General features: G+C 32.1%; 1 protein-coding gene across 1 annotated transcript; it reads right to left on the minus strand.

Annotated features, from left to right (window-relative positions):
- Nucleotides 1–1,480: 1,480 nt before the first annotated feature.
- On the minus strand, nt 1,481–7,265 carry LOC119612874 (forkhead box protein biniou). Its single transcript, XM_037968757.1, has 4 exons — nt 6,065–7,265; nt 2,767–3,040; nt 2,312–2,693; nt 1,481–1,989 (listed from the first exon to the last, which is right to left on the minus strand). The coding sequence occupies exons 1-4, from the start codon at nt 7,183–7,185 to the stop codon at nt 1,592–1,594; spliced, it is 2,175 nt and encodes a 724-aa protein (XP_037824685.1). The 5' UTR covers nt 7,186–7,265; the 3' UTR covers nt 1,481–1,591.
- Nucleotides 7,266–25,796: the final 18,531 nt, after the last annotated feature.

Here is a 25,796-nt window from a genome sequence, read left to right on the forward strand (position 1 = left end):
TCATCTGATATCGCCCTAATTTCCTTCTGGCTGTCTCCGTATTTATTCTAATCCAATTTACGCATTCGATTATTGCTTGGAATTCTGCCTGGAAGCTAATGTTGTGATCAGGTAAACTGTAGTGTAGTAGTAGTAGTAGTATTTCTGTTTCTGGGTCTTCAATATAGAACACCCGGCCAACTTTTTCCCCTCATTTAGGTTCCGCTTCATATCTTAAATATGTTTTTGATGGGTGAAATATCTAGCAATGTTTCCAATGCCTTGGTTGATGTAGTTCTCATGGCACCACAAATACCCATATAGGCACCATATACGCTAAGCTCCCTGAAGTCCACCAGATTTTTGAAGGTAGAATTGTTCTAATTACACATGTATAAAGCCAATGTGTCATAGTAGGACTAAGACCCCATTTCATGCCTATGGTTCTCCCATATCCTATCCTATGTGGTGTCTCCTAAGTACATAACTCTGTCTGTCACCGGTATCTTCTTGTCCAAGAAACAGACAGATTTCCGTCTTCCCCGTATTAATATTGAGGGCTCTCGGTTGAGCCCAGCTCAAAATATTGTGTTCAAAATTAAATTGATTAATTCTCTAAAACCTTGATATTAAGATTAAATTGAATACAAACGAGATTCATACACTAGATTTTCATAATTATAGAAATCACCTATTGAGATCTAATATAAACACCGACATCGAGATTAAGTTAAAGTCAAATTATTATCATATTATGGGGTCCATAATTCTTGTTAATAATACTTTGATTTCAAACAAATCTACAAGACCATCAAAAATGTACATGTCTACTCCTGGGAAGAACACTACGAACCTCCCAGGACTAGGCATGTTAATAATTGTCGCAAATTATTAATTCTTCACCCATCAGATTTTCAAAATATTGAGTCTTAAAGTCTAAATTCCCGTTTTTGGTCTTATTTGAGACGTTATAATAATATAAGGTGCCACGCCCAATTGAAAAATAAGTATTAAAAGTCGAATATATTAGAAACTACAACAGCTGGAGTCCTCAAATTTGTCATTGTAGCACCTCTTATATAAAAATTTTCAAGACTCAAATTTTGCACGAACAATTCTGACATGCATGTGAACATTTGGGTAATAAATTGGAGGACTACAAATAGATGGCGTGGTATCACCCATATGAATTAAATACAAAAAATTTTTATAACTGGGAAACCATTAGAGCTAGAAACTTCTAACTTTGTACTAAAAACTTTAATAATACAGAATTAACAAGAACATATGACAAGTTAGAATAAATTTCCCGGGAATAATAAACCTTTCGTCAGTTCCCGCGAAATGAAAAGACCAGGAAATAACTACCAAAACGGCTAAATTATTTACATATGTTGTATTTTATTGATATTAAAAACTATTTAACTTAGTATAATAATATTAAAATTACAATATTTTCTTAAAATTTTGAGATTATTTTTAAATTTGTTTTTTTGGCAACTCTAGCTGTTAAAATTTTGAACATACAATACTATATGTGTTTATAATTAGGTATTTGGTAAAACTAAAAATATTTTTTAAAAAAAGGAAATAAAAATTCTAGTTGTTGTTATTAGTTTGAATATTTTATGTGTTCGTAATACGAAGAAGAACCACCATCACCACTATTACCGCCACCTCCCGAACTATTTGAACCACCCACACTTAGATGCTGTTGATGCAGTGGCGGCGTCGATATTGTACCGGACGGTGGAGTCATTGGGGGTAAATAAATCGGTTTACGATCAACTAAATGTGATGTTGCCGATGCAGACGATGAGGATGAAGATGTTGTTGAGGCTGACGACGATGTGGGGGGCAGATTTAATAAAGACGATGATGATGAGGTTGGTGGCAAAGGTGGTGGAGGTGTCATGGACGAATTGTGATGTGAATTTTGGTGATGATGATGGGAATGGTGATGGGCTGATGACAATGAAGACATTTGGGTTAAAGACATTGAACGCAAACCTGCAAAAGTATAAAGTTGATAAAAGAATTATAAACATGAAAATTAAATTTGTATTTTAAATTATAAAACAATTATTTAAATACTATTTCAATGGTATAATGTAGCAACATGTTGAGTTTTGTTTTTAATAAAAAAAAGTAGCAGACAAAATTTATGATCTTCCACGACAAGATTTTAATGTTTTAATTTCTCGTAATAAAAGTTTATGATTGATATGAACTCCCTGAAAGCTGATGATTCTTCTATTTATGCTCTTCTCTTTTTTTATAGTTAATACTAATAATAATGATGATGATGATGATTGTGCGTGTGAGTACTTACCACTGTCTATGTTGTAAGTGGCGCCTGTTGGTGATGAACCATATGGATTATAGCCATTGCCGGCTGCTACTAATGATGCTGTAGCATAATCTAAACCGGGATTTGATTGCAAAGCTGACGCCGTAATTATAGAACCGGTGGATACTGAGGGCGCAGGCGATGAACTACTGGTGGAGACATTTGAAATGGCATGAGCCAGCGGTGGTGTAGGACTGTTATTTTGTAAAGCCGATGAAACGGCTATATTCGAATACTGAGGTAGAGTATTTTGACCATGACTGTGACCATGTGGAGCCCAAGCTTCATTGAAATTACCAGCACTTGCAGCTGAGGGATAATCATAGGAGGTAAAGGCTTGAGAAGCGTAGAAATTTGGATTGTCCTAGTAAATAAAAGATAAAACAAAGAGATTTTAATATGTATGTTAAATTTTAACAAAATATTGTTTATCTTACCATTCCTGTATCATAGGCACCAGTCGTGTAGAAGCCATTTGCAGCAGCATAAGGTTTAACCTTCAATTTTGATCTATAACCTCTGGGTCTTCTTCTCAAACTGCCCTCATCTTCAAACATATAGGCAGAGTTTTGTTCTATGGTCCAATAATTGCCTTTGCCAGGTTTTCCCACTCCCATTCCTTTGGGCAACTTTTTAAAACATTCATTTAAACTTAAATTATGGCGCACAGAGTTTTTCCAGCCCACATAGGGACCACGAAAGAAATCAAATCTGAAACAAAATAAAAAAAATTAAATTTAAAATTATAAATTTTGGAAAGCTTAAGGAAATTGGGGTTTTCAAAATTTATAAAATTATATAAATTTATTTGTTCAGTTCTTCAGAAAAGAAATTAGAGATCAACTTGTGATATTTTCTTGTGATCGATATAAAATCAGTTCTATTGATTTATACTCTCTTGAGGGTAATCCTTGGATGTCGTTTACTAAAGTAATGCAGTTTTTTGTTGATCAATGAAAGTTCAGTTCTTCAGAAAAGAAATTAGAGATCAACTTGTGATCTTTTCTTGTGATCGATATAAGATCAGTTCTATTGATGTATTCTCTCTTGAGGGTTGTCCTTGGATGTCGTTTACTAGAGAAATGCAGTTTTTTGTTGATCAATGAATGTTCAGTTCTTCAGAAAAGAAATTAGAGATCAACGTGTGATCTTTTCTTTCGCATATGTTATCCTTCCATAAGATAAGTCGTGCAGTTTTTATTGAAGATTATATACGATTCAGTCAAACTTAAGAAAAATGATTTAAGAATGAAAATATCGAAATAAAGTTTTCAATATTTCGGAAATATCATTTCCTTTTAAAATAAAAGGAAATAGAAGTTGTTTTGATCTAAAAATCGATGAAAGATCTGTTTTACAGAATAGAAATAAGAGATCCCTTTGTGATTTTTTCTCTCTTGGAAATATCTTTGGCTGACATGCAATTTTTGTTGATCCATGAATGATCATTTCTACAGAAAAGAAATTAGAGGTCAACTTCTCTCTCGTACGATATTTTTCCTAAAGTTGAAGATTATATACCATTCGGGCAAAATGAAAAAAATTTATTTGTATTTTTTTTTCAATATCTTTTTTGATGTATTTAGTTTTGCTAAAACTATTCTCTGCATAAAGATCATCGCTATCATTTTGCTTCCTCTATCAAATCAGTTTATTTCTTAATTTATTATTTATATAAGTTTTATACAAAAAATAAACAAATATTTGATTAAATAAAATATTTATAAATTATCAAAATTCTGTGAATTTTCCTAAATTTAAGAGAATTTAATTAGGACTTTATTGTTCAGTTATAATGATGTTATTGCTTATTCTCCAATATCATTCTCGCATTTAAATTGTATGCGTCTGTTATATGTACATATGTGCGATTTAGAAATTCAAGTGTCGTATTTATTGGCACCATATAGTCATGTTTCGTATTTCTTTTCTACTCAGATTTTTTTAAATAAATAAACGCACTTTTTTATGTAGTTTTAAAGAAGTTTTAGAAGTGTCAGCAATTTTACATAACGAAGAAGGGACATTTTTATAAATCAATTTTATCAATATTTTTACAAATTTTAGATACATACATATTATGTGTGGGCTCAGACAGACAATAAAAGCGATCTCAGAGTACTAACAGGATTACTTCTGTGGTCTTATATACTTCTGTGGTCTTAGATACCATAAATTCACTCAAGGCAACTCTATAATGAATCTTTGCAAATTATGTGGCCTACAAGAGGAAACCTCAAAACCTATTTTATGTTACTGTTCATTATTAGGGTCCCGCAGAGCTAAGATCTTGAGTGCTGTCTTACTAACCTCAAAAGACATCTTCAATCTCTCACCAACAAAACCAGTTACCTTCATGGCGAATTATGGCGAACCAACAAAATATCCACACCTACTGAGACTAATCAGTACACGACTGGTCCAAAATTAATCCAAAGATATAGAAAAAACATACTCCATTTGACATGGTGATGTCAATGGTGAGGACCACGTAATCTATCCATGTACTACATCAGAGTAATCCCAAAACTACTCGCTGGCTAAGATTATATGAGGGCATGGTCCTATATAATGCAGGCTAGGGACCATGTTGTTTTGAAAAAATAAACATGATCCATGCCTGCATTAGATAATACTACTAAACGGATTATGTACTCCAATAATATTTACAGGGGAGTAGTTTTGGTATTATCTAAATGGATCATGAACACTAACAATCTTTGGAGGATAATAGAAGTGAGATGTTATTGCTCTCGGAACATGTTTCAGAGATTATTGTTTTTATAAAAGTTACTTACATATATAGAGGTTTATAATTCTACTGAAATTAATATGAAATTTATATAGTGAAATCGGTGGAAGGCCTAAGATCAGTTCATTTCTTAAAACTAATAACTATTTATGTCGGATTTTATCTTAAATTTCGGTTTGATTTAAGCTCTGAGGCATAAGTAAATTGAGTTGAAAATAAAATTAATTCAAGTATGATTAAGATTGAAGTGATACCAAAAAGTTCTTATATCTGGAAGGTTTTCTTTATTTGATTTCGGAACATTTTAGAAAAGACTTCGTTAGCAATAGAAAAAGACTTCTTTAGCATCAAGAATTGTATTCTTGACTTGAATACGTTTCATACATGATTTCAGAACATTTCACAAAAGTTAATCGCCATAAAAATGATTTAAATTGCTAATGCATATTCACGTTTTTATTTAGACCCAGTAACAACGGGCTCGAAATAGATTTACACACTCAGTTCAAGAATTTCTTGGCGAATTTCGTAATCAATACCTTATCTGAAGGTTCTTTGCGTTATAACGTCTCTAAACTGGTCCAAAACGGCTGAATCATTTAGGAAAGTATTCGTGGGTCTCTGGGATTTGACTTTTTGTCAAATTTTGTAGGCCTGTGTTATCTTAATTTCCATGTTTTGGATTATATCTTTTGATATAACAAGAAATTCAAAAGATTTATTTAGGGAAATATATTATAAATACGAAATTTTTACAAATCAGTTAATTTGTACCTAATTTTGACTAGAATATGAACTCAGATATTTCAGACATATTATTAGTTCCCTATCTTAAACATTATTACATTTTGGTCCGATTTTATAATTCAAACTATGAGAAGAATTTTACTTAAAAACATTACTATAATTTTCAAAACTTAAGTATAATTTCCTCGCCTAGAGAGAACTGTAAAACCCGCCCAAGTTCCAATTTTTCAACTCACCTCTTCTGTAGAAAACTATAAATTTCACTAAGTGTTAATTTTCCCGTTGGTGATTCTTTGATGGCCATAGCAATCATATTTATATAGCTAAGAGCCGGTTTTTCTGGACGTCTGGCTCCTGATTTTTTCGTAGTATCCGGTGATGATAAATCCTGAGAGGACGATGATGCTGATGTTTGTTGCTGCTGCTGTTGTTGTTGCTTTATTGATGAGGTATTGACATTATCACTGTTATTGCTATTAACCGATTTAGCAGGAGAGGAACTAATTGCATAAACTCTGGCGGAAATGATTTGATTCGAATCATTTTGAGAATTATTAACGGAGGTAATAACACCACCCGAAGTTGAGGTATGTTGAATACGTTGCAGAGAATGTTGTTCATTAGAGTTGGTAGAATCCATGTGTTCATTGTTATTGGAGGGATGATGATTATGATGATGTTGCTGATGATCTTGCAAATCGGAGTGTTCGTTATTTTGTAAATAATCCGTTGAGGGTTTGCTGGAGCAATATTTAATGGTGGAGGCGTAATGATGATTTAATTGTTGACCCAGTGTATTGGTGGAGGGTAAAAGATTAACAATTTTATTGCCATTCGTTGAGTGATAATGCTGCAGTTCGTTTTCCGTCGGTGTGCGTTGGGCTGAAGGTGATGAGTTCCCAGAGGGTGGTGCCTCTTCGTTACCACTACCAGCAGCAGCATTAACGTCAACATTGTTCTGTTGATTGCTGAAAAGTACACCGTATGAGATCGGACTTGAAGATGCCGTCGGTGTTGTCATGCTGTGCAATGAAGTCAAACCATAATTTATAGAATCTGGTTGAGTCATCATTGTGGCATAATATTTACGCTCATTTGTGTATGAGGGTAGCATTGTGGGTTTTTCATCGATCATTTCGGGAGAATCTTGATGCATACGCATCATCGATGTACTGTTCATGTGATGATCACCAGCACTGGCCCCATACATAATGGGTTGAAAATTGGAAGAGGCCAAAATATTCGCGGGTAAATTACGATACAGCGACGAGTGATGGTTGCTCAATTGATGCAAGCCATGAGAGGGATTCAAAGATCCGCAACCGTTAGTATCTAACATGTCTTCACTTTTAATCATTTTGTTTTATTTTATCTTATTTAATTCTTATGATAAAATTTTCTATATTTCAGTTATAAAAGTATTTACTTTTTTCTTTAAGATTTTATTTCTTTATTTCTCTGTTTTAATTCACTATATATATTTTATCTCACTAAACATTGATTCACTGTTATTTATTTATTCTTTTCCTTAAACAAAAAATATTTCCATTTATACCGTTTATTACGTCTTCACGGTTTCGTTATTCTAATTGAACTAAATTTTATGCTCCAGTTTTATTTCAATTGTTGCATTTATCAAATTCAACAATTGTTGCTCTAAAATCCTTTTCTTGAGTTTTTTCCATTTCTTCACTCTATAATTAGCTCTCGCTTTCAAGTGTTTTTTCAGTTTCCCTAAAGATTTCTAGTGTTCATAATGGGTTAAATTCACATGTGTATGTGATCTTCTTGGTAGCGATCTATAGAAGTACTCGTACCTTATGGCACCATATGTGGGTGTGTGAGATTTTTAATGTTTTGCTGTTAAAATCCATAGAAACACACTCACATAACGTTTCGTCGAGTAGAACAATACGAAAATTCATAAACCTAATTGGATTAATTTTACTCAAAAAAGTATTCTATAGTCTTTTTTTATATATGGCATATTGAGTGAATGAGTGCAGATGGGAGCAGAGATTTTTTTAAGAAGAAAGAGATTTTTAAAAGTTTTTTTTGCTGATCAAGCAAAAATATTAAATAACTATAATAATGTTTTTGTCATAAAGACCTTGAAATATTGATAACTGTTATAGATGTAATTGGTGTCGTTTCAAATGAAGAAAATAAACGTCATCACTAGAATTTAATTTTATATTGTTATTGAAATTGTTTCAAATATTCGGGAAAGAGATGCGGCTGTTAACCTTTTAAAATATTTATATGTTGCATCTCGAAATTGCCGGAGAATTTCGCATTATCGAGCATTCCAATCCATTGAACTCCACTTGTAAAATATTAAATTTGATCTGTAGCATTGTTTTTCAAAAATGGACCTTGTTTTCGCCTTTTAATAAAAATTATCTGGCTTTGCAATAATCTCTTAATATTTCTGTATCAACGTAGAATTTTTTCTATAGTTGTGGTGGGACTAATAGAAAAAATTTCAGATTCTAATTTAACGATCATTTACCTGAAAGCTTATCTCTTATTGAGAGATACATATGTATGTATGTTCTTTACTTCCGAAGATGCGAATGGATGTTAAATATTCTTATCAAACTTATATCTAAAACAGGACTCCTAAAAACCTCTGGCATTATATCAACTGATCTTCAATATAATTCAGATATTATTACTTAATTGACTCAAATCAAATCAGTTTGCCCTCAATTGTCTAATCTACCGGATGTTCAATGGTCTACGGTAACATTACGAACCTATTTGTCTGTCAACTTTTAGGTTGTAGAAGTTCGAAAGGATTAATAATATTCACTTGAGACCAACTATAGATTCCGTCCGACTCTTTGCATACCATACTGCTTAAAGGAAAGGATAATCGGTTAAGACTTTATTGTATTGACTTGTAAATCTCTTTATCATACAAAGTATGAATTAGTGGACGATTTTATCGGCTCTTTAATGTCGGATATATCTACTAAGGATAATGGTACATATTTATATAATTCAGACTATTGTGACACTGTTCCTCTATATCTGAGGCAAAGATGATCAGATCTCCCGAGTAGTTGACAACTGAAAATAAACCTTAGAAGAAAAAGAGCTCCTCCTCTTCTAATATACAGTCCATGTCAAGCCATAAAGACTCAAAGGAATCTCAAGACAGAATCCTGGGAGTAAGGGTGACAACACCAAGCTAAATATTCTGAAGGCGATCACGTGGATAAAATCAACCTCGAAGGTAAGGAAGTCTCAAAAGAAGCCCCGAACAAGTGAGAGTGTTATATTCGGCTATGTCGAATCTCGTATACCCACCATCAAACCGTATTCCGTAAAACAACAGGGTGATTTTACTCATCAAATTAACTGAAGACCTTATATGAGAGGTAGGGTGAATTATTGACCGTTTTTCATAAAATGTTGAAGACCGCTTTAAGTTCATATAAAACTTGTTTACATCGCGGTACTCGCATTTAATGCCAGTAATAAGCGTTAAAGTAATTTTCTGAAGGGAAGCTTATATGGGTGTGAAGGGTGAGTTACCGGCACTTTTCGCATGAAATTCGGTAAGAAGATTTACGTTACTATAAAAGTTTCTTCTATTAAATGTCATAGCTGTACACATAATTAAGCCAGCAATGATCGTTAAAGTAATACTTTGAAGGGTAAAGTCAATTATGGACCGATCATCAATAAATTTGGTAGAGAGATTTTAACTCGTATAAAACTTATGTGTCGAATTTGGTAGAGTAATTTTGCCTCACATGTAACTTATGTGTGTCGAATTCCATCGCTATATTCGCATTTTTGACCCAGTAATGAGCGTTATAGTCATTTTCTGAAGGGGACCTTATATGGGGGGTAGGGTCAGTTATAGAGGAATGTCAACCATACTTTACAGAATAGGTTTTGGGAACTTAAAACTAACTTGTGCGAAATTTCATTACATTTACTGACAAATTTACATTTTTATGACGATTTAAACAATATTCCGGGGGTCTCTTATATGGGGGCTATGTGATGGCGTTGACCGATATGGCCCATTCTCAATACCAAACATTTCTGATCAATGTATAATATTGTGGGAAAATTTCATCTTCCTAGGTCCACTCCTCTAGGCTCTATTGTGCCTTCAACAGACGGACAGATCGTCTTAGAATTTTACAAGGACGCAGAATATATATACTTTGTGGTGTCTGTGAGCGATATTTCTATGTGTTACAAACGGAATGACAAAATCAATATACTCCCCATCTTTTTTGATGATGGGTATAAAAACGGGGAGGAAGCTTGACAGTGAATGTTGCCAAGAGAAGATAACGGAACGATCTCTGCTATGCAGTATACAGATGCAGGTAATCCGACTGGCAAAATCTAAATAGACCAGCAGAGTAAGGTAAAAGATCTGGTCAACAATAATGGGCCGTTGAGAATGGGGAGTGATGTTAATAAAAATGGCATCCCACCAATGTGTTGGCACCTAAATAACTTGGTACCTCCCTGGGACGGCGCTAAGCTGGGACTGACAAAGAAGAGAAATCTTCCGTTACTTTTAAAGTTCACTGTCTTCATAAATGAAAGGGGCAGTAAACTGTGCGCATATTTGAAATTCTTAGAATCGAAAATGCTGAGCTGCCCATAGATAAAGGAAATATCTTCAAAGAAAAAATGCACCTTAGGGAACTGTACTTGTAATAGATATCGACCAGAACTCCATGCCTAGTCTTTGTCAAGAACAAAGATAGGGCTTATTTCGCTTCTAAAGCTCTTATCTTCAAAATTGGTGCCAGTTGGAAAGGCTGTTACAACCATCCCCGACACAGCATCATTAGCCCACTACTGCCAACGTTGAAGTGTCAAATCCTAAACACAAGGAGCTTACCACTAACTCGCCAGAAGTGCTGCTGCTACAACAAGTAACGGCCAGGATACCGAAATACCTAAAACTTTGTCCACAGCATCATTAGCCGTTTAGGGGTAAAATCCTAAAAGCAAGGAGGAAATCACTCACTCACCACAGCGATGCATTACAAAATTGGGAATTGGCCAACTAAAGAGATCATCCAAATAAACCTCCATCACGCTCTAATTGCTAAAATAAACTTTATTAAGAACATATAGCTTTAATCCAGGAACCTTGGACGATTCGAAACAATGTTTTTGCATTAAATCATGTTACGTTTTCAACATTTTTACGCTGATACATGATCTCGTCCGAGATCGTTATCATTTCTAGACAATATTTTAATCAGTATTCTAGGGTAAAAGTTGATCCAATATGATATGTAAATAGTAGAGCTATTTTAATCATAAAGTTTTTTTTAATTCTTCTGGCAACACATTTGATAATGCACTTTTTTTTAGTAAATTATTACGTAAAATCTTAATAAAAATCTGGCGAAAGAAATTTAATTAACTGAATATTTTAAAAGGAAATTGGAAAATAAATTTTGTAAACAAAATTTGCAATAAAAATAGATTTTATTTAACACAATTTTTCAATTTATTTGTGACATTTTAAAGAATTATTAATATTTAAGGAATTAATAAAAAAATCGTTAATTTCCCACCATTTTTCATCATAAACCAAATAAAAAAGGTTATTTAAAAAAAACCTGTTTGTTACCACACCGTGACTTAAATGATTTATTACATACTCACCCATACCAACAATGAAATCAGTGGCAGTCAAAGGTAAAATTCATTAAAAAAAATCAAGAATAAACAAATCCATTTATGACTTCATTCGCTACATCTACATTGATCACACACAAACATTGTTTACAAAACGATCATGTCTAAAAACAAATCCGCCATTGTTTATTTACAACTACAAAATGTCACCACCTTTAAAAGAAATAAAGACACAGACAAAAAAAAACAACTATGAAATTCTTTCTCCATTTCTTTTGATGCCTTGTAAAACGTTTTTATGTGTCAACGCTGCTAAATTAGTGCGACACATTAGTGTGGTCCATTAAAAAAAGGGGGACCTCTATGCTAGCAATCAGTGTGTGTTTGTTTCATAATTATCATGAAAATCATAATGATGTTGATCACACACGTATACAGATCGCGTACAAACAAAATAGGCGGAGTTTTGTTTACATTATAAAAAGAAAGATGAAATAAAATAAAATTTAAAAAAGAACGATCACAAAAATGTTCTATACCGAGAATATACTGGCGGTATGCGTCAGCTATAAACGATTGGCAGGCAGGCTGACTGGATGGTTGGCATTTCGAAAACACAATGCTGTAGTTTGAACATCTACATAAATATAGCCATACAAGTTTTAGTACATATTTGAAACAGAAAAAATTTCACTTATTTTTTTGGAATATTTTTAGGTTGGCCATTAGTTGGATCTGTTTCTATTGCGGAAATTATTCTTAGAAGTATATTAGCAAGAGTAGCAAATGTTCTAGATATTTTAGCTATAAAGTTTAACACCAACAACAATTTACCTCATGTCTTAAAGTGGGAGCATTTCGAAAAAAGGGATATACATATACCAATAATTTCTAAAACGTAAGTCCGATTTTATTAAACTACTAGCTACATAATCCACTCTGCTTTGCTACAAAGTAAATATAAACCCCACTTTACGATTGAGAATATTCTAGCTCTAATAGTTTTCAAACGACATGATTAATATGGATTTTATGAAAAATTTTTGCGTAATAATTTTTCAGATGTACGAAAGAGAGGTTCCAAGCCCTCTTAATGAATGTCTGCTCTGAGATATGCTACTCTAAATACTTATTTCGTATGTGGGCGCGGCACCTCGCCCACTTGAAGTTTCGAAATAAAAAGTAGCCTATAGTTCAGGCGCGGATCCATGGGGGAATAGATAGATAGATAGATAGATAGATAGATAGATAGATAGATAGATAGATAGATAGATAGATAGATAGATAGATAGATAGATAGATAGATAGATAGATAGATAGATAGATAGATAGATAGATAGATAGATAGATAGATAGATAGATAGATAGATAGATAGATAGATAGATAGATAGATAGATAGATAGATAGATAGATAGATAGATAGATAGATAGATAGATAGATAGATAGATAGATAGATAGATAGATAGATAGATAGATAGATAGATAGATAGATAGATAGATAGATAGATAGATAGATAGATAGATAGATAGATAGATAGATAGATAGATAGATAGATAGATAGATAGATAGATAGATAGATAGATAGATAGATAGATAGATAGATAGATAGATAGATAGATAGATAGATAGATAGATAGATAGATAGATAGATAGATAGATAGATAGATAGATAGATAGATAGATAGATAGATAGATAGATAGATAGATAGATAGATAGATAGATAGATAGATAGATAGATGTCTACATGTCTACCACTGGTCACCTAAATTTACCCACCATTCCCAATTTCGCCATCGCTTTGGAATTTGTTTCGTTTTCTTTTTCTTCAACTAAAATAATTTAAATTAATTTTAATTTTTATGGTTTTTATTGTTTCGTTATTTCCAATGGAGTTCAATTTAATTTTTACAAAATCATTACCCTCCATTATAAATACATATTTGCAACTAAAATTTTGTTGTTCTTATTTTTTCATTCTTCTTTTTTTAATAAATTTTTCTGATTTCTTGCAAATTTTTCTCTACTCACAAATTATAAATTGATCTCTGCCAGAAGACAACCCAAATAGACTTGAAATGATGGCATTTGGTTGAAACAAAAAAAAAAAAAACAACAGCGCGAAAGCAATAAAATTCTTCAGCCTCGAAAAAGCAATCAGTTGAAATAAAGAAAAATATACAAAAAATCCACAATAATAATAACAACAGCAACAACAAACACAAATACAAACATCATTTAACATTCAACACTGTTTTTGTCGATCATTATTTCGCCTGTTTGTTGGTTTTCAATATTAATGACCACTTGGCCATTCGTTTAACACTTTTCTTTCCGCCATAATTGGGTCATTTATTGCATTCACCTGCGGTGTATGAATTTTCACAGTTCCGAACAGCTCTGTGTGTTTTTGATTCGTTAGCTGACTAAGTTCTTGGGGTCTTTGAAATGGTTGTTTTCTTGTATAAATATATTTTTTTATTTTTCAATTCCCAGGAATTCAATTGTACATTCCTAGTACATATATATAAATATATTAAAAAATATTGTGTATATCTTCTACTTATATATTTTAAACATTTTGTACATCCTCCTACCGGTACTTAATTTTATTATTTTTTTCTTGTTTCAAAAAGAAAAATACTTTTTATACTTTTCCATAAATCATGGTTTATTACAAACTAAAATCAAAAAGGTACTTTTCTTTTTTCAAAATAAAAATATATTTTTATAACGTTTTCTTTTTATAAGATCTTAAAGTAAATCAATATACAAATTTTATGGCCAATTTCAGATTAAATAGATATGTATATCGACATTTAAAATGTAAAATTTAATGTGAATTTTCTTAATTTAATACGCAATTCGGCCTGATTTGGTAGAGGCCGCCATTGATCAGTAAATAATTTTTCCTCAAACTCTCAATGTTTTAAGATTCGGCAAAACTAATTTCCACCAAAGCAAATAGTACGAATTTTGTTAAGATCCCATATAAGGTGCGGACCATCAGAGATCCGTTTCTTCTGCCTCCGATTAGTTATCTTATGCGATATTCGCTAGTTATTTCACTTCTCTGAATTATCTGGGACCTACATATATTAACTCTTCAAAGTGTCGTTAGAGTTGGGATAGGGAGAACATCTGCCGTGTTGGCCTTATTTTACGGTGGTTTTCACCCACAGTGTAAGCTTCTTTGATATCTCACCACCACCCCTTTGTGTATCTTACACGCAATTTTTGTACATGGTTATGCCGATCCATGTACAAGCACTTTGCTCATGTACTCGAGCTATCTAATCTTTGACAATTGCTGCCCCGTTGCTTAACTTCCCGAGATGCAAAACATCCCTTCCGTTCACAACCATGCAGATGGGATGACCTCTGTTGAGTCGGCAACATCACCTAGACCGTAGACCGAAACACGAATCCATCAAATAAGCCGAAAACTTTGTTCTTAATCACAGAGAACACACTGTGGTAAATCTGGTATGAACAGAGTTTTCCTGAACATACCAGGACAAGGAAGGAAAATTAATTGGTATGACTTGTATAAGATATCTTTCATCCATTGCCATTCAACCCAGCACAATTCTCCATTATTCGACACACCCATAGGTTGCAACATCCGACACACTCACTCTAGATATACTAGAAGGTAAGATCCGTATACCCCTACATTCATCCTGTGTCATATACACTTAACATCAACTCTTTGAACCGACATTCTCATACCGCGAATTTGAGTTTAAACCACATCTACCACCTGTACCTCGAAGGGATCTCTCCAATAACTGGTACAAGACAAAGTTCGAAACTCTCCTCTGCATGCTATCGGTTCCCGTGGTACCAGGCTATATGGTTCTCTACTTCGACCCAATGTCAAATCATTCCAAGAAAAGGCCGAGGATACATACAGTTTATAGGCCCGTTAGACTAGAGGTACAGGTAGCACCTCTATAAACCAGTATTCATCAAGGCATCATGCCCCCGGGGGGAGGATTCCATGGACTATCTTCAGACATTAGAAAACATAATCACCTAGCTTATTCGACTCTCTGTATTACGCTTTCGCTAGAGATTAGAGTCCATAATGATGCCAAGGCTTCTCTTTAAAATATCAAAAAACGTACCTTCCAAATTCTCAAGCATATACATAACTTCTTGACAATGTGTCGATCTTCCGCTCTTTTCATAAAATTTTCTTTGAGGACAACGTGCTATTGATTGCCATTGGACTGCTAGACTGATTGCCATTGAACTTCCTTGCCAAACAACTGGCAATGTACAATGCAATCAGATTTAGCACTACTGGTAATTGGAACTTTTATTCCAGCCGACATGCAAATATTGTCGATCTTCTGCTAACCCCTATAATGATACTAATTCTATTATATTACGAAACCATCTTTTAAAAGAATCCTGAGGAGATGGCGGTGGTATCTTCATTTTAGAAGTGAAAGTACTAGAAATATCAGAATCTATAAAGATTATCAAACTGCTGATTATCAAATCTCTGAAAACTTGTACATGAATGCATGGAGTCTACGAACGGGATGGAACGACATACGATCATCTCCCTTATTTGGATGAACGGACGCGATATCTCAAAAACCTCATGTGTTGGAGATAATATGATTCAGATCAAGCACAGCTTATTCCTTTAGAAATGTATTATTTGGTTCTTGTTGTGGGTTCGACTTTTTAAATTTTTGTAAGCCCGAGTAATTTACAAAGGAACCTTTGGACTTTAAACTAAACAAAACTTTGTGTAGCAGACATATGCTTATCGGAAGTTGTTTTAGAAATTATAATAAATAGAATTAAAGGTGACACAAAGTTGAATGATCGTGGCGTTTTCTCTATCACTTCCTCTATTTCCAATAATTCTAAACATTTAATTTATTTCCCCCACTTTATCAAGCACTTTCCGTTTTATAACATACTTAATACATGTAAATCACAAGAATGAGGATATCCCATATGTCTACGAATTTCATTCGATCATTGAACTTTATTTCCTCTAAACAAATCATAAACATGCGACCACTTTATTATAAATATTTTTAATATCATTAATAAACAATCATCCAAACATAATGGCAATAGAATGGAAACAATAACAACAACTAAACAACATCATACCGAAAAAATAGTAAACAATCGAGGGAATTCCCAAATAAATAACAAATCTGATCCTCAGATAAAACAAACAAAGAATTTATAACAAGAACCAAGAACACCTCACCTCCATCCAGTATTAAAGTAATGTAAACTATACAAATAGCAAAAAAAAAAATAACAATAATTAAATAAAACAAAAAGTTCTAAAGTAAATGAAAACATTGTCTAATTCACACTGTTTATTAAAGAATAACGATCAGGAGAGATCATGAACAACAACAATAAACAATAATATAGAAATCATAATCGCATCACAATTAACACTGAAAGCAGTAGCAGCATCTGAACAATAAACAAAATCTAAATAAAGTAAATTGTTTAAATTATTCAAATAATTGTTATTAAAACAAACATAATTGTTGTTTACTATGATCATCATTATATAAATTCATCATAGTGATCATTAACCAACAATTTTGTATTGCAAGGAGCAAGAAAATGCGAGAGAGTGAGTAAAGCTACGTTCAGACCTGTAAAATATTTGGTCCAAATATTTGTTATAAAATATTTATAAAGTTGCGTCAAACAAACGCAATATTTATTTCATGTTCAGACTTGAACAAATATTTGATGGTATTGTTTTATCAAACAGTGCAAAAATAATTTGGTTCAAACACACACATGTTTTGCAGCCACAGAATATCGTATATTTTCATGCAAGAAAAAAACAATTTGGCAATTTGTTTTAATTTTAACTATTTTATTAGGTTTAAAATTAAATTTTTATAATAAAAGTGTATAATATTAATATATAACACGATTGAAAAAACTTTGTTTGTCGAATCTGAACATAAAATATTTCATGTTAACAAACAGCAATGCGGATGATTTTCATAAAACAATTGATTTGCTGGCAAATAAATATTTTCTTATTGTTTCATCAATGTGAACCCCAAAAGTCAAATAATTTACGTCATTTTGGTAAAATAATTATTTGATCTTGCAAACCAAATGTAAGATCAAACAGCGTCAATGACAGCTGTTCTTTGTTTATTTTCTGAAAAAGAGTGTTATCACCTCATACAAAAATGTAAATAGTCGCTTATATGACTGGTTTTATTTTATTTTTTATAAAATATAAATCTGAGACAAAGTTGTGACATTTAATTGAAATTCAAGCAATTGCGTAAATTAATGATAATTATTATTTTTGTTGTTTGTTTTGATATTTATTGGTTGGTAACAACATACTATATATAGTTATGCTACATAATATATGCATCTATAGTCTAGTTTGCAGTCTAGTCCAACGGTTCCTAAATTACAATTAAATAAGAGATACTGTTATCTCGGAGTATGAAGTTAGGACACATTTCATAATTCAAGGACAAGCTTATCGCAGATTTAAGTTTGTCAAATTGTAAAAAAAAGTGTTCTTGTTTGGAAGGACTAAAATAATATATTTCCGAAGCAGAGGTGACTCTTTATTCGTTTTCAATACGTTAATCCAGGTAATTTTAAATATAAATATTCCATTCCGACGTGATACACAGATTTTAACTTGATTTTGTCGACCAATATTATTAAATTAACATCAGAAAATGCGTAAATAGTCAAAACCATGCAGTAAAATTCACAGTACTTTCGCAAAGAGTTCAAGTCATATATTATGAGGATAACGCATTCCGCAACAATATCAAAGAAGTTCAACTTTCTTATATTATTTTCCCGAAAAATTAGCTAACATACTCAGTTCACCCGTCTGCAATCGCAAAACATTTTTGCAACATGACTTTTTAAGCACATGTCGACGATATTTGATGAAGAAACCTTTTCGTTACCTTAAAGAAAAATGAACGTGAAAGATCTCACGATCATAAAATTAAACATCATGTTAACATTTCAACAATGAAGTCATTCTATCTTCAAAAACAGGCAATTGAAACTTCTCTGAAATATTAATTATTCTCAATGTACGGGAATATTTTATAGAAATGACATATCTACATCTGTTTGACCTTGGGATTTATGGACTATGACAATTTTCGGATGAACAATTACATATTTAGAACAATAAGATATCAAAATATGTATGGGGGTCCGCGAATTTAAATAAATTCCCGGGGGAACCGCTGGTCTAGTCTATAGTCAAGCTATAGTTTAGTCTATAGTCTTGTCTATACTCTAGTTTATAGTATTGTTTATAGTCTAGTCTATAGGTTATTATCTAGTCTATAGTTTAGTAATTAATTGAGAAATTATTTAATTAATTTATTACTCAATTTATTTAAACAATTATTTATTATATTAATGGATATAAAAATATATTAATAATAAACAATTCTCTATAATTTTCAATTTTATAGATATGTAATTTAATGAAAATTATTTATAATTTGGTTATTTCCGGGCTTATAGCGATTTTTTTGAAATCGCTATGAACCGTTCCAAACAACCAAGGTTTTTCGCTACATTGACTATACTAAATAGCAACAACATGACAGTAAAGATCCACCATCTATCTCTTTTCCACTTGCACAAGGTATTGAAATGTAATTTCAATACCTTGTGCTATCTATCTCTTTTTGTGTCTATCTATCTCTTTTCCACCTTGTGTCTATCTATCTCTTTTCCACTTGCACAAGGTATTGAAATGTAATTTGTATTTTTTTGTTGTAAAATTTTGATGAAAAGCAATCAATCAAAGTATATTAATAAAGTAGCGACATCTCTTGTTGTACAACAACATCTACAACAACCACATGTATTTTGTTTTTGGAATAATTTAAGATTGTGTCAAAATAAAATTTCCTTGAACAACAATGTGAACAAAACATAAATAAAAAATATTACTTTTAAGTTAAAAATATTAACGATTTAATTATATTATTATATATTATACAATTTATTACACTTTTAAACTACTTTAAAACCACTTTTAATTCACTTTTTCAACTTTTCACAAATTTTAACAAATAGCAAAACACAATTTAAAAATGGCGACGTAAACAATGTTAACAATTTTCAAAACAAACTTTGACAATTTGCTTCATTTATCTAGTTTAAAAAAAATAGTCAGCTGTTCAAGTGATGCTACTTTATTAATTTACTTTGCAATCAATGATATAGCTTTTTAGTAAATATAAACACATATATTTTTGGCTTTTGGTTTGGTTGCGCATTAGCTGTTCTTGTTGTTATGTTCCTCTTTGCCTGCAAACAAAATCTGGTTTTTTTACTGTTTTATCCGTCAATTGTTTTACGAAATTATTTGTTGTAATGTGAACACCGGGCAAACAAACTTTTACTATTTGTATTGAATTGTGTTTGGCTTTGTTTCTTCAAACAAAACGTCAAAATAGAAATACTCATTTTAAGCACATTATGAAATAAAAATGTATTTAATTTTTTGTTTTTAGGCAGAAATTTCTATGAAATCGTAAAAAATATTATTAAATAGTTTTTTTAACGTTTAACAAAAATGTTTCATGTTTGGTGTTCACATTGTGTTCACATTAAGAAAATATTTGTAGGTTGACAAATAAAAATGTTTCACGAAAAACAGCTGATATTTTGTTTGCTCTTCAAAAATATTTTGTGTTCACATTACAGCCAACAAATATTTGATAAAAAACGTCAAATATTTGATAGGTGTGAACGTACCTTAAGAGAGGGAGTAAATAAAGGAGTGTTTATAAACAAATTTCATTCATGCAAAATAGTATTTTAAATTTGTTTATTATTTAGATTATTGTTATTTTCTTTAAAGTAAAACTTTATTTTGATGAGATTATGACGATACAAACAAATTGGAATATAAATAAAAAAAATTATATTAAATAAATTCTGACGTTTAATGTTGATTTCTCCCGAAATGTTTAAACAATAAGACAAGTGAATTTAATAAACAACATAAAAACGAGACAGACATAGTGGAAATCTTGTCAGATATCTAATGAAACGAATACACAGTGAGTTGTTTAGTATTGAAATATATACATATTTTAAAAAATTTATTTCAGAGAAGAGAAATCCTTGCAAAAAAATCTAATATCGTGAAGATTCCTCCGAGACCCACCAAGAGAGACCACGATTCTATCAACCGTTCAGGTTGTACCTAGTTACATATAGAAAACTGGTTAGACATTGTGCTGTACATAAACCCTTAAAGTACTATTGGATACACACTTCTTCAGATGCCAGTCTATTGACGAAATAAGCGCATCTCCTACTTTTATTAGTCTAATTATTAAAATAATTTATTAGAGTATTAATAGTTTCGATTCGTATAAATTACGGGAGTTACTACTGCAGATCTACAGAAGTAAGTGGATCTTGTAATTTCTGGGCTACTATGTATGTGTAAGAATTAAATATATTACTATTACAGACCGATAAGTTTTTCATCCTTCCTGCTCAAGTCCTTGAAAAGGTCAATCACTTGAGATATCAATTTCTCTTGGAATAATACTGAATACAACGAATTATGTTATATTTCTTGGCGTAATGAAAATATCCAGAATAGAATTAATGAGGACAATATCTTATTCCTGCAAGAGGTTTGCTCAAAGTAGCTTGGGAGTGGAGTAAGATCAACTGAATTTTCAAGAAAAAAAATTTGTTTTACGATTTATTTATACGGTAGCAGGCTTTTAAAAACAACTGATCTTTAATCTGCTATAATACTGAAAGTTTGATGATCATGGACCTAAAAGAACATTCGGCCCTTCTTGATGTTGACATAACAGTTAGAATCAGACAGAAAACCAACTTGAACAAAAACCCTTTGATCCCTCATATAAACATAAACAGATAACAAAGCTACTGTGGGTAGGTGGTCTCCTCAATATCTAGGTTAATCAGAGAATACAGGGAGCTTCCGAATGCGATAGCTAGATTGTCTAGTGTTACGCCTACTTATATATAAGTCTTTGTTTACAGCGACAACCTGTATAGCGGATTAACAAGCCAAGATTTGCACTTCGATGGATAACATATACATAATAATTTTTGAATGACAAACCTCTTGTGGTCTAATGAGATCACTTGTATCACCTTGAGGTCCTTGTGGTCTCTATGTATATGATAATTCCAGAAAACAATCTTTTGATAAGTTTTCTAAGAGGTGATATAACACAGATCCGTTGCCAATAGTAAGCTTACCACGTTTGTTAACATTTAGACAACGGATGTGTATAAAATTTAGAATTCGACAACGAATTGTTGCAATGTTGACAACGCAACGTTGTATACGTATGTATATACTTATAGTGTTGTCGTACGTATGTATATACTTTGAAAACGGATGTAAACGGATATAAACTCTTTGGTGTCAATTTGTGTACTGACTTAGTAACATCAGGGAAGTTTTAGGCGATGTTGCCATCTCAGCTGTTGTCATATTCTAAACATGCTACGCGAAATACCTACACCCTTGGTTATATCATCATGACATCTCGCCAATAGGGCCTGATTTATTAGTGGCATGATTGCGAGGTCTTAAATGAACTCTGCGTACAACAGCGGTCCATTCTTTACAAGAATTGTAAACAGATGTCTCCAGATAATACTATGAGTTTTCTGGCCCAAACCAAATCGAACATAAAACATATCTGATACCATTAGATATAACAAGATACCATATTGGATGGAACCCACATGTAAGGTAAGGTCGTTCAGCATATATGTACATCCACATGGCAAAGTCAGATCTAAAACGTATAAAGAAAGATTGGAAAAGTTGCAAAATGTGAAAAAATCTTGGACTATATATTCTATGATATGATCCAATTTGAGCCAAACTTACAGTGCTCCAATCCAATAATATGTATATAAACAGATTTGTTTTCCACATTCATACCAACTTGATTCACTGTAAAAAATTAAGTGATTTTATATCAGACAGGTTAAACAATGATTAAAATTTATTTTGTTATTATTATTTTATAAGTATGGATATATATGCGTACGTCCATATATCCATCGAATCCCATCTATTCCAATCATTTATTAAATCTTTCTTTCTAAACAACTTCAATATAAACAAAATTGTTTAAAAAACAAACTGACATCAACAATAACAATTGTTTTAATAAAAATAATAGTGTTGTTGTATCGAGTAGTTGTTGCTGCTTCTGCTCATGGTAGCTACTGGTGGAAGTGGTGATGTTTGGTAAATGTTTGGATTTTGGATTCAGTGTTTTCACTTTTTTTTTGCACACTGACCTATAACAACAACTTGTTAACAAATAACCTGATTCCATTGAATGTTTACACTCCCTCTCTTGTTCCATATACATATTTGATGTAGAGGAGGATTCTATTGTTTAGCATTGATTTCTAAACAAATCAAGAAAAAATAAATTTCAATTTCAAAATATTTACAAATATAACAATAGCAACAACAAAAACAACAAGAACTAAAACATCGTTATAAAAACAAATCTATGAAAATAAAACAACTTTTTACAATGATCAGCACCTTTATTTTAAATATTTATACAATAATTCCACATCAATTGTACTTGTTCTATTTATCCTAAAATTCTAGTTAAGATCACGTGCCCATTTTGGTATCATAACAACATGACTTTCTTTTGGATCATGGTATTTATTGTGGTAGTCTTTAGAATTCTAATTTTGATTTTTTTTATTGATATTTATATTTATATATGAACTTTGTATACAATATTTTTTTTTTTAAATTATTTATTCAATATTTCTAAAGTTTGTTTGTATTTAATTAAAAAAAGTTTATAAATATTTATATAATTAAATAGTGATTCTCTACAAATGTTTGGAATCAGATCAGCTGAGATTAGTTGAATTTTTATAATATTTCCTTGAACTTGATTTTTTTTTTATTTTGTTTAAAATAAAAATATTTTGATTAGGAATAAATATTGTGATCTTATATTTTAGACCTATAAATACCTATTAATAACTGTACAAATATTACATTTTTTCTTTTTAGTATAACTTTTAGTATATATCGGGCTATACGTCTCTAAATATTTAGATAAATTTTGCCGAAGAAAAAATTAAATCTTCACGATCTCAAGGCTTATTGAGGCACACCTCAAGGTGCTGTTCTCTCTCTATAAAGGGTCTGCTCATAGAACTAGATTCTCTTAAACTGTTGCCTATGCGAATAACGTAGTGGTAAAACTATTGGAGATTCATCTGATAAAACAAGTTCATAGAGACTCTATAACTCTCTAAAAACACTAAATTGACGGAGTATCGATAGGGGTTAATCAGAGAAAAACTGAGCTTGTATTTCAAACTTCTACATCTGAACAGTTTGGAACTATCAGATGTAGACTGTGAGAAATATTTAGTTGTTATTCTTTATAATAGACTGTCTGTGGAAAACGAATATCATGGCGAGGGCAGACAAGGGAGTTTAGAAGCGATCAGAAGACCAATCCTTTTCTATGGAGTCACTATTTGGTGGAACAAACACTCAAATTACATGGTTCTCGACAACTTATTGAGAAAAATTAGGAACAACGTCGAAGAAGTAATTGTTGACTTTCTTAAACAGGACGGAATTGTCAATGAAAAAATCGCACTGACTACAGCCTTAAGATTAAATGCCACGGAAGAGATCATTCCCAAGAATTCTACCCACAAAAACTACGGTCTCGAATTAACTAATGACAGAAGTTTGAAAAGTATTCAGCCTTTCCGGTTTAAATAGATAGCGTCTTCATTCAGGAATTTGGGATAAGGATGCAATTCAGACTGCAATCATGCAATTCTCGAAAACGTATTGAGAAAAATGACGATCTTTATAACAAGATCATTAGGAACAATGTCGAAGAAATCACAGTCGACCTGACTACAGCTTTAAGACTAAATGCTACAGGATCATAGACCTACTGGCCCTACAGTCATGCAAAAATCACAGAAGAGATCTCTGATCAATTTGATAATATAGATATACTTACCATATCAATACCAGTCCAGAAATACCGTGCATCCTTAAACAGATTGGTGAGACATTCAACAGTCATACTAACATGGGTAAGGGGAAACGGAAAATTTTCTGGCTGATGAACTGGTGAAAGAAGGCACCTTATTGTCTAATATGTACCTTTTTGTTACCTTGGGAAAATCTTCAACTTGGTGTTATTACAATATCCCGAGGAAAAGTAGTGCTGATGTTCAAATATATCCTCGGCCTTTTCTCGGAATGATAATCTGGTTCTACGGTTGGCCAGTTGCCCGCAGTACTTTGTCCTGGCGGGTCAGTTGGTTGATGTTCCTTCGGAATCCATGTAGTGGCTGTGGTTTATGCCCAATTTCGCAGAGAAAGAATGTTGATTTAAGGATCGTATGCCATATATAACTGTTGCCATCTCAACAGCATGCATATTGATTCATGCTACGTGACTTAGGGTTAGGCCAAAGATATCTAAAGGGTGGTCACCTTCCGGCGTAAGATACCAGAAGTTTGATTTCACCTGATGTTGGGGTCGCCTCTACTATTGGCTTTAGACCAGTGATTGCTTTTTCCTAGTCGGGGTTTGCATTGGGATTGATCCCAAGAGAGATTAGATAACTCGAGTACTTCAGCAAAGTGCTTGTACATGGACCGGCACAGCCATGTGCAAAAATAGCCACCTGATTTCTTCATAGAAGGATTTAGGGGCGCAAGGTATACCGTTCTCAAGTCTACCCAGTGGCTGAAAAAGACCACCATGAAATAAGGCCGTCAAGGCAGGTGTTCACGTTAAGCACTTACACATTTTTGTCCAATATCGACCATGATTAATTCTGCTAAATTAAGTTTTTTTTAACTAAAATTGTAATTTATTTTTTAGCATTTGTAGATCACTTAGCAAATCGATATATAATTGACTCCACAAGTTTTAAGTTATTTGGTATCTTGGCACATATAACATTTTGTTTTTGAGTTTTCTCTCGAAAATTTATCTCAAATCGAATATAACTCATCTCAGTATTTAACATATTGAAATGAGTAAAAAACGCACAAATTTAAAAATATATCTAATTCGAAATAAATACATACACAATAATATATTTAATTAAATTTTAGTTTAAAAAAATCTTATTGTCTAAAACTGTCGTCTTTTCTTTAGGGTAAAATCAACCACTAATCAGATCACACATACTGTGTGCCGACATTTAGTATCAGATTCCACTTGACAAGCAGTCAGACGTCTATTGAGGAACAAAAAAAATAC

Source organism: Lucilia sericata, unplaced genomic scaffold (genome assembly GCF_015586225.1).
Source record: "Lucilia sericata isolate MDLA Ls3-8-SP2 unplaced genomic scaffold, ASM1558622v1 Contig001855F_arrow, whole genome shotgun sequence".
Taxonomy (NCBI): Eukaryota; Metazoa; Arthropoda; class Insecta; order Diptera; family Calliphoridae; genus Lucilia; species Lucilia sericata.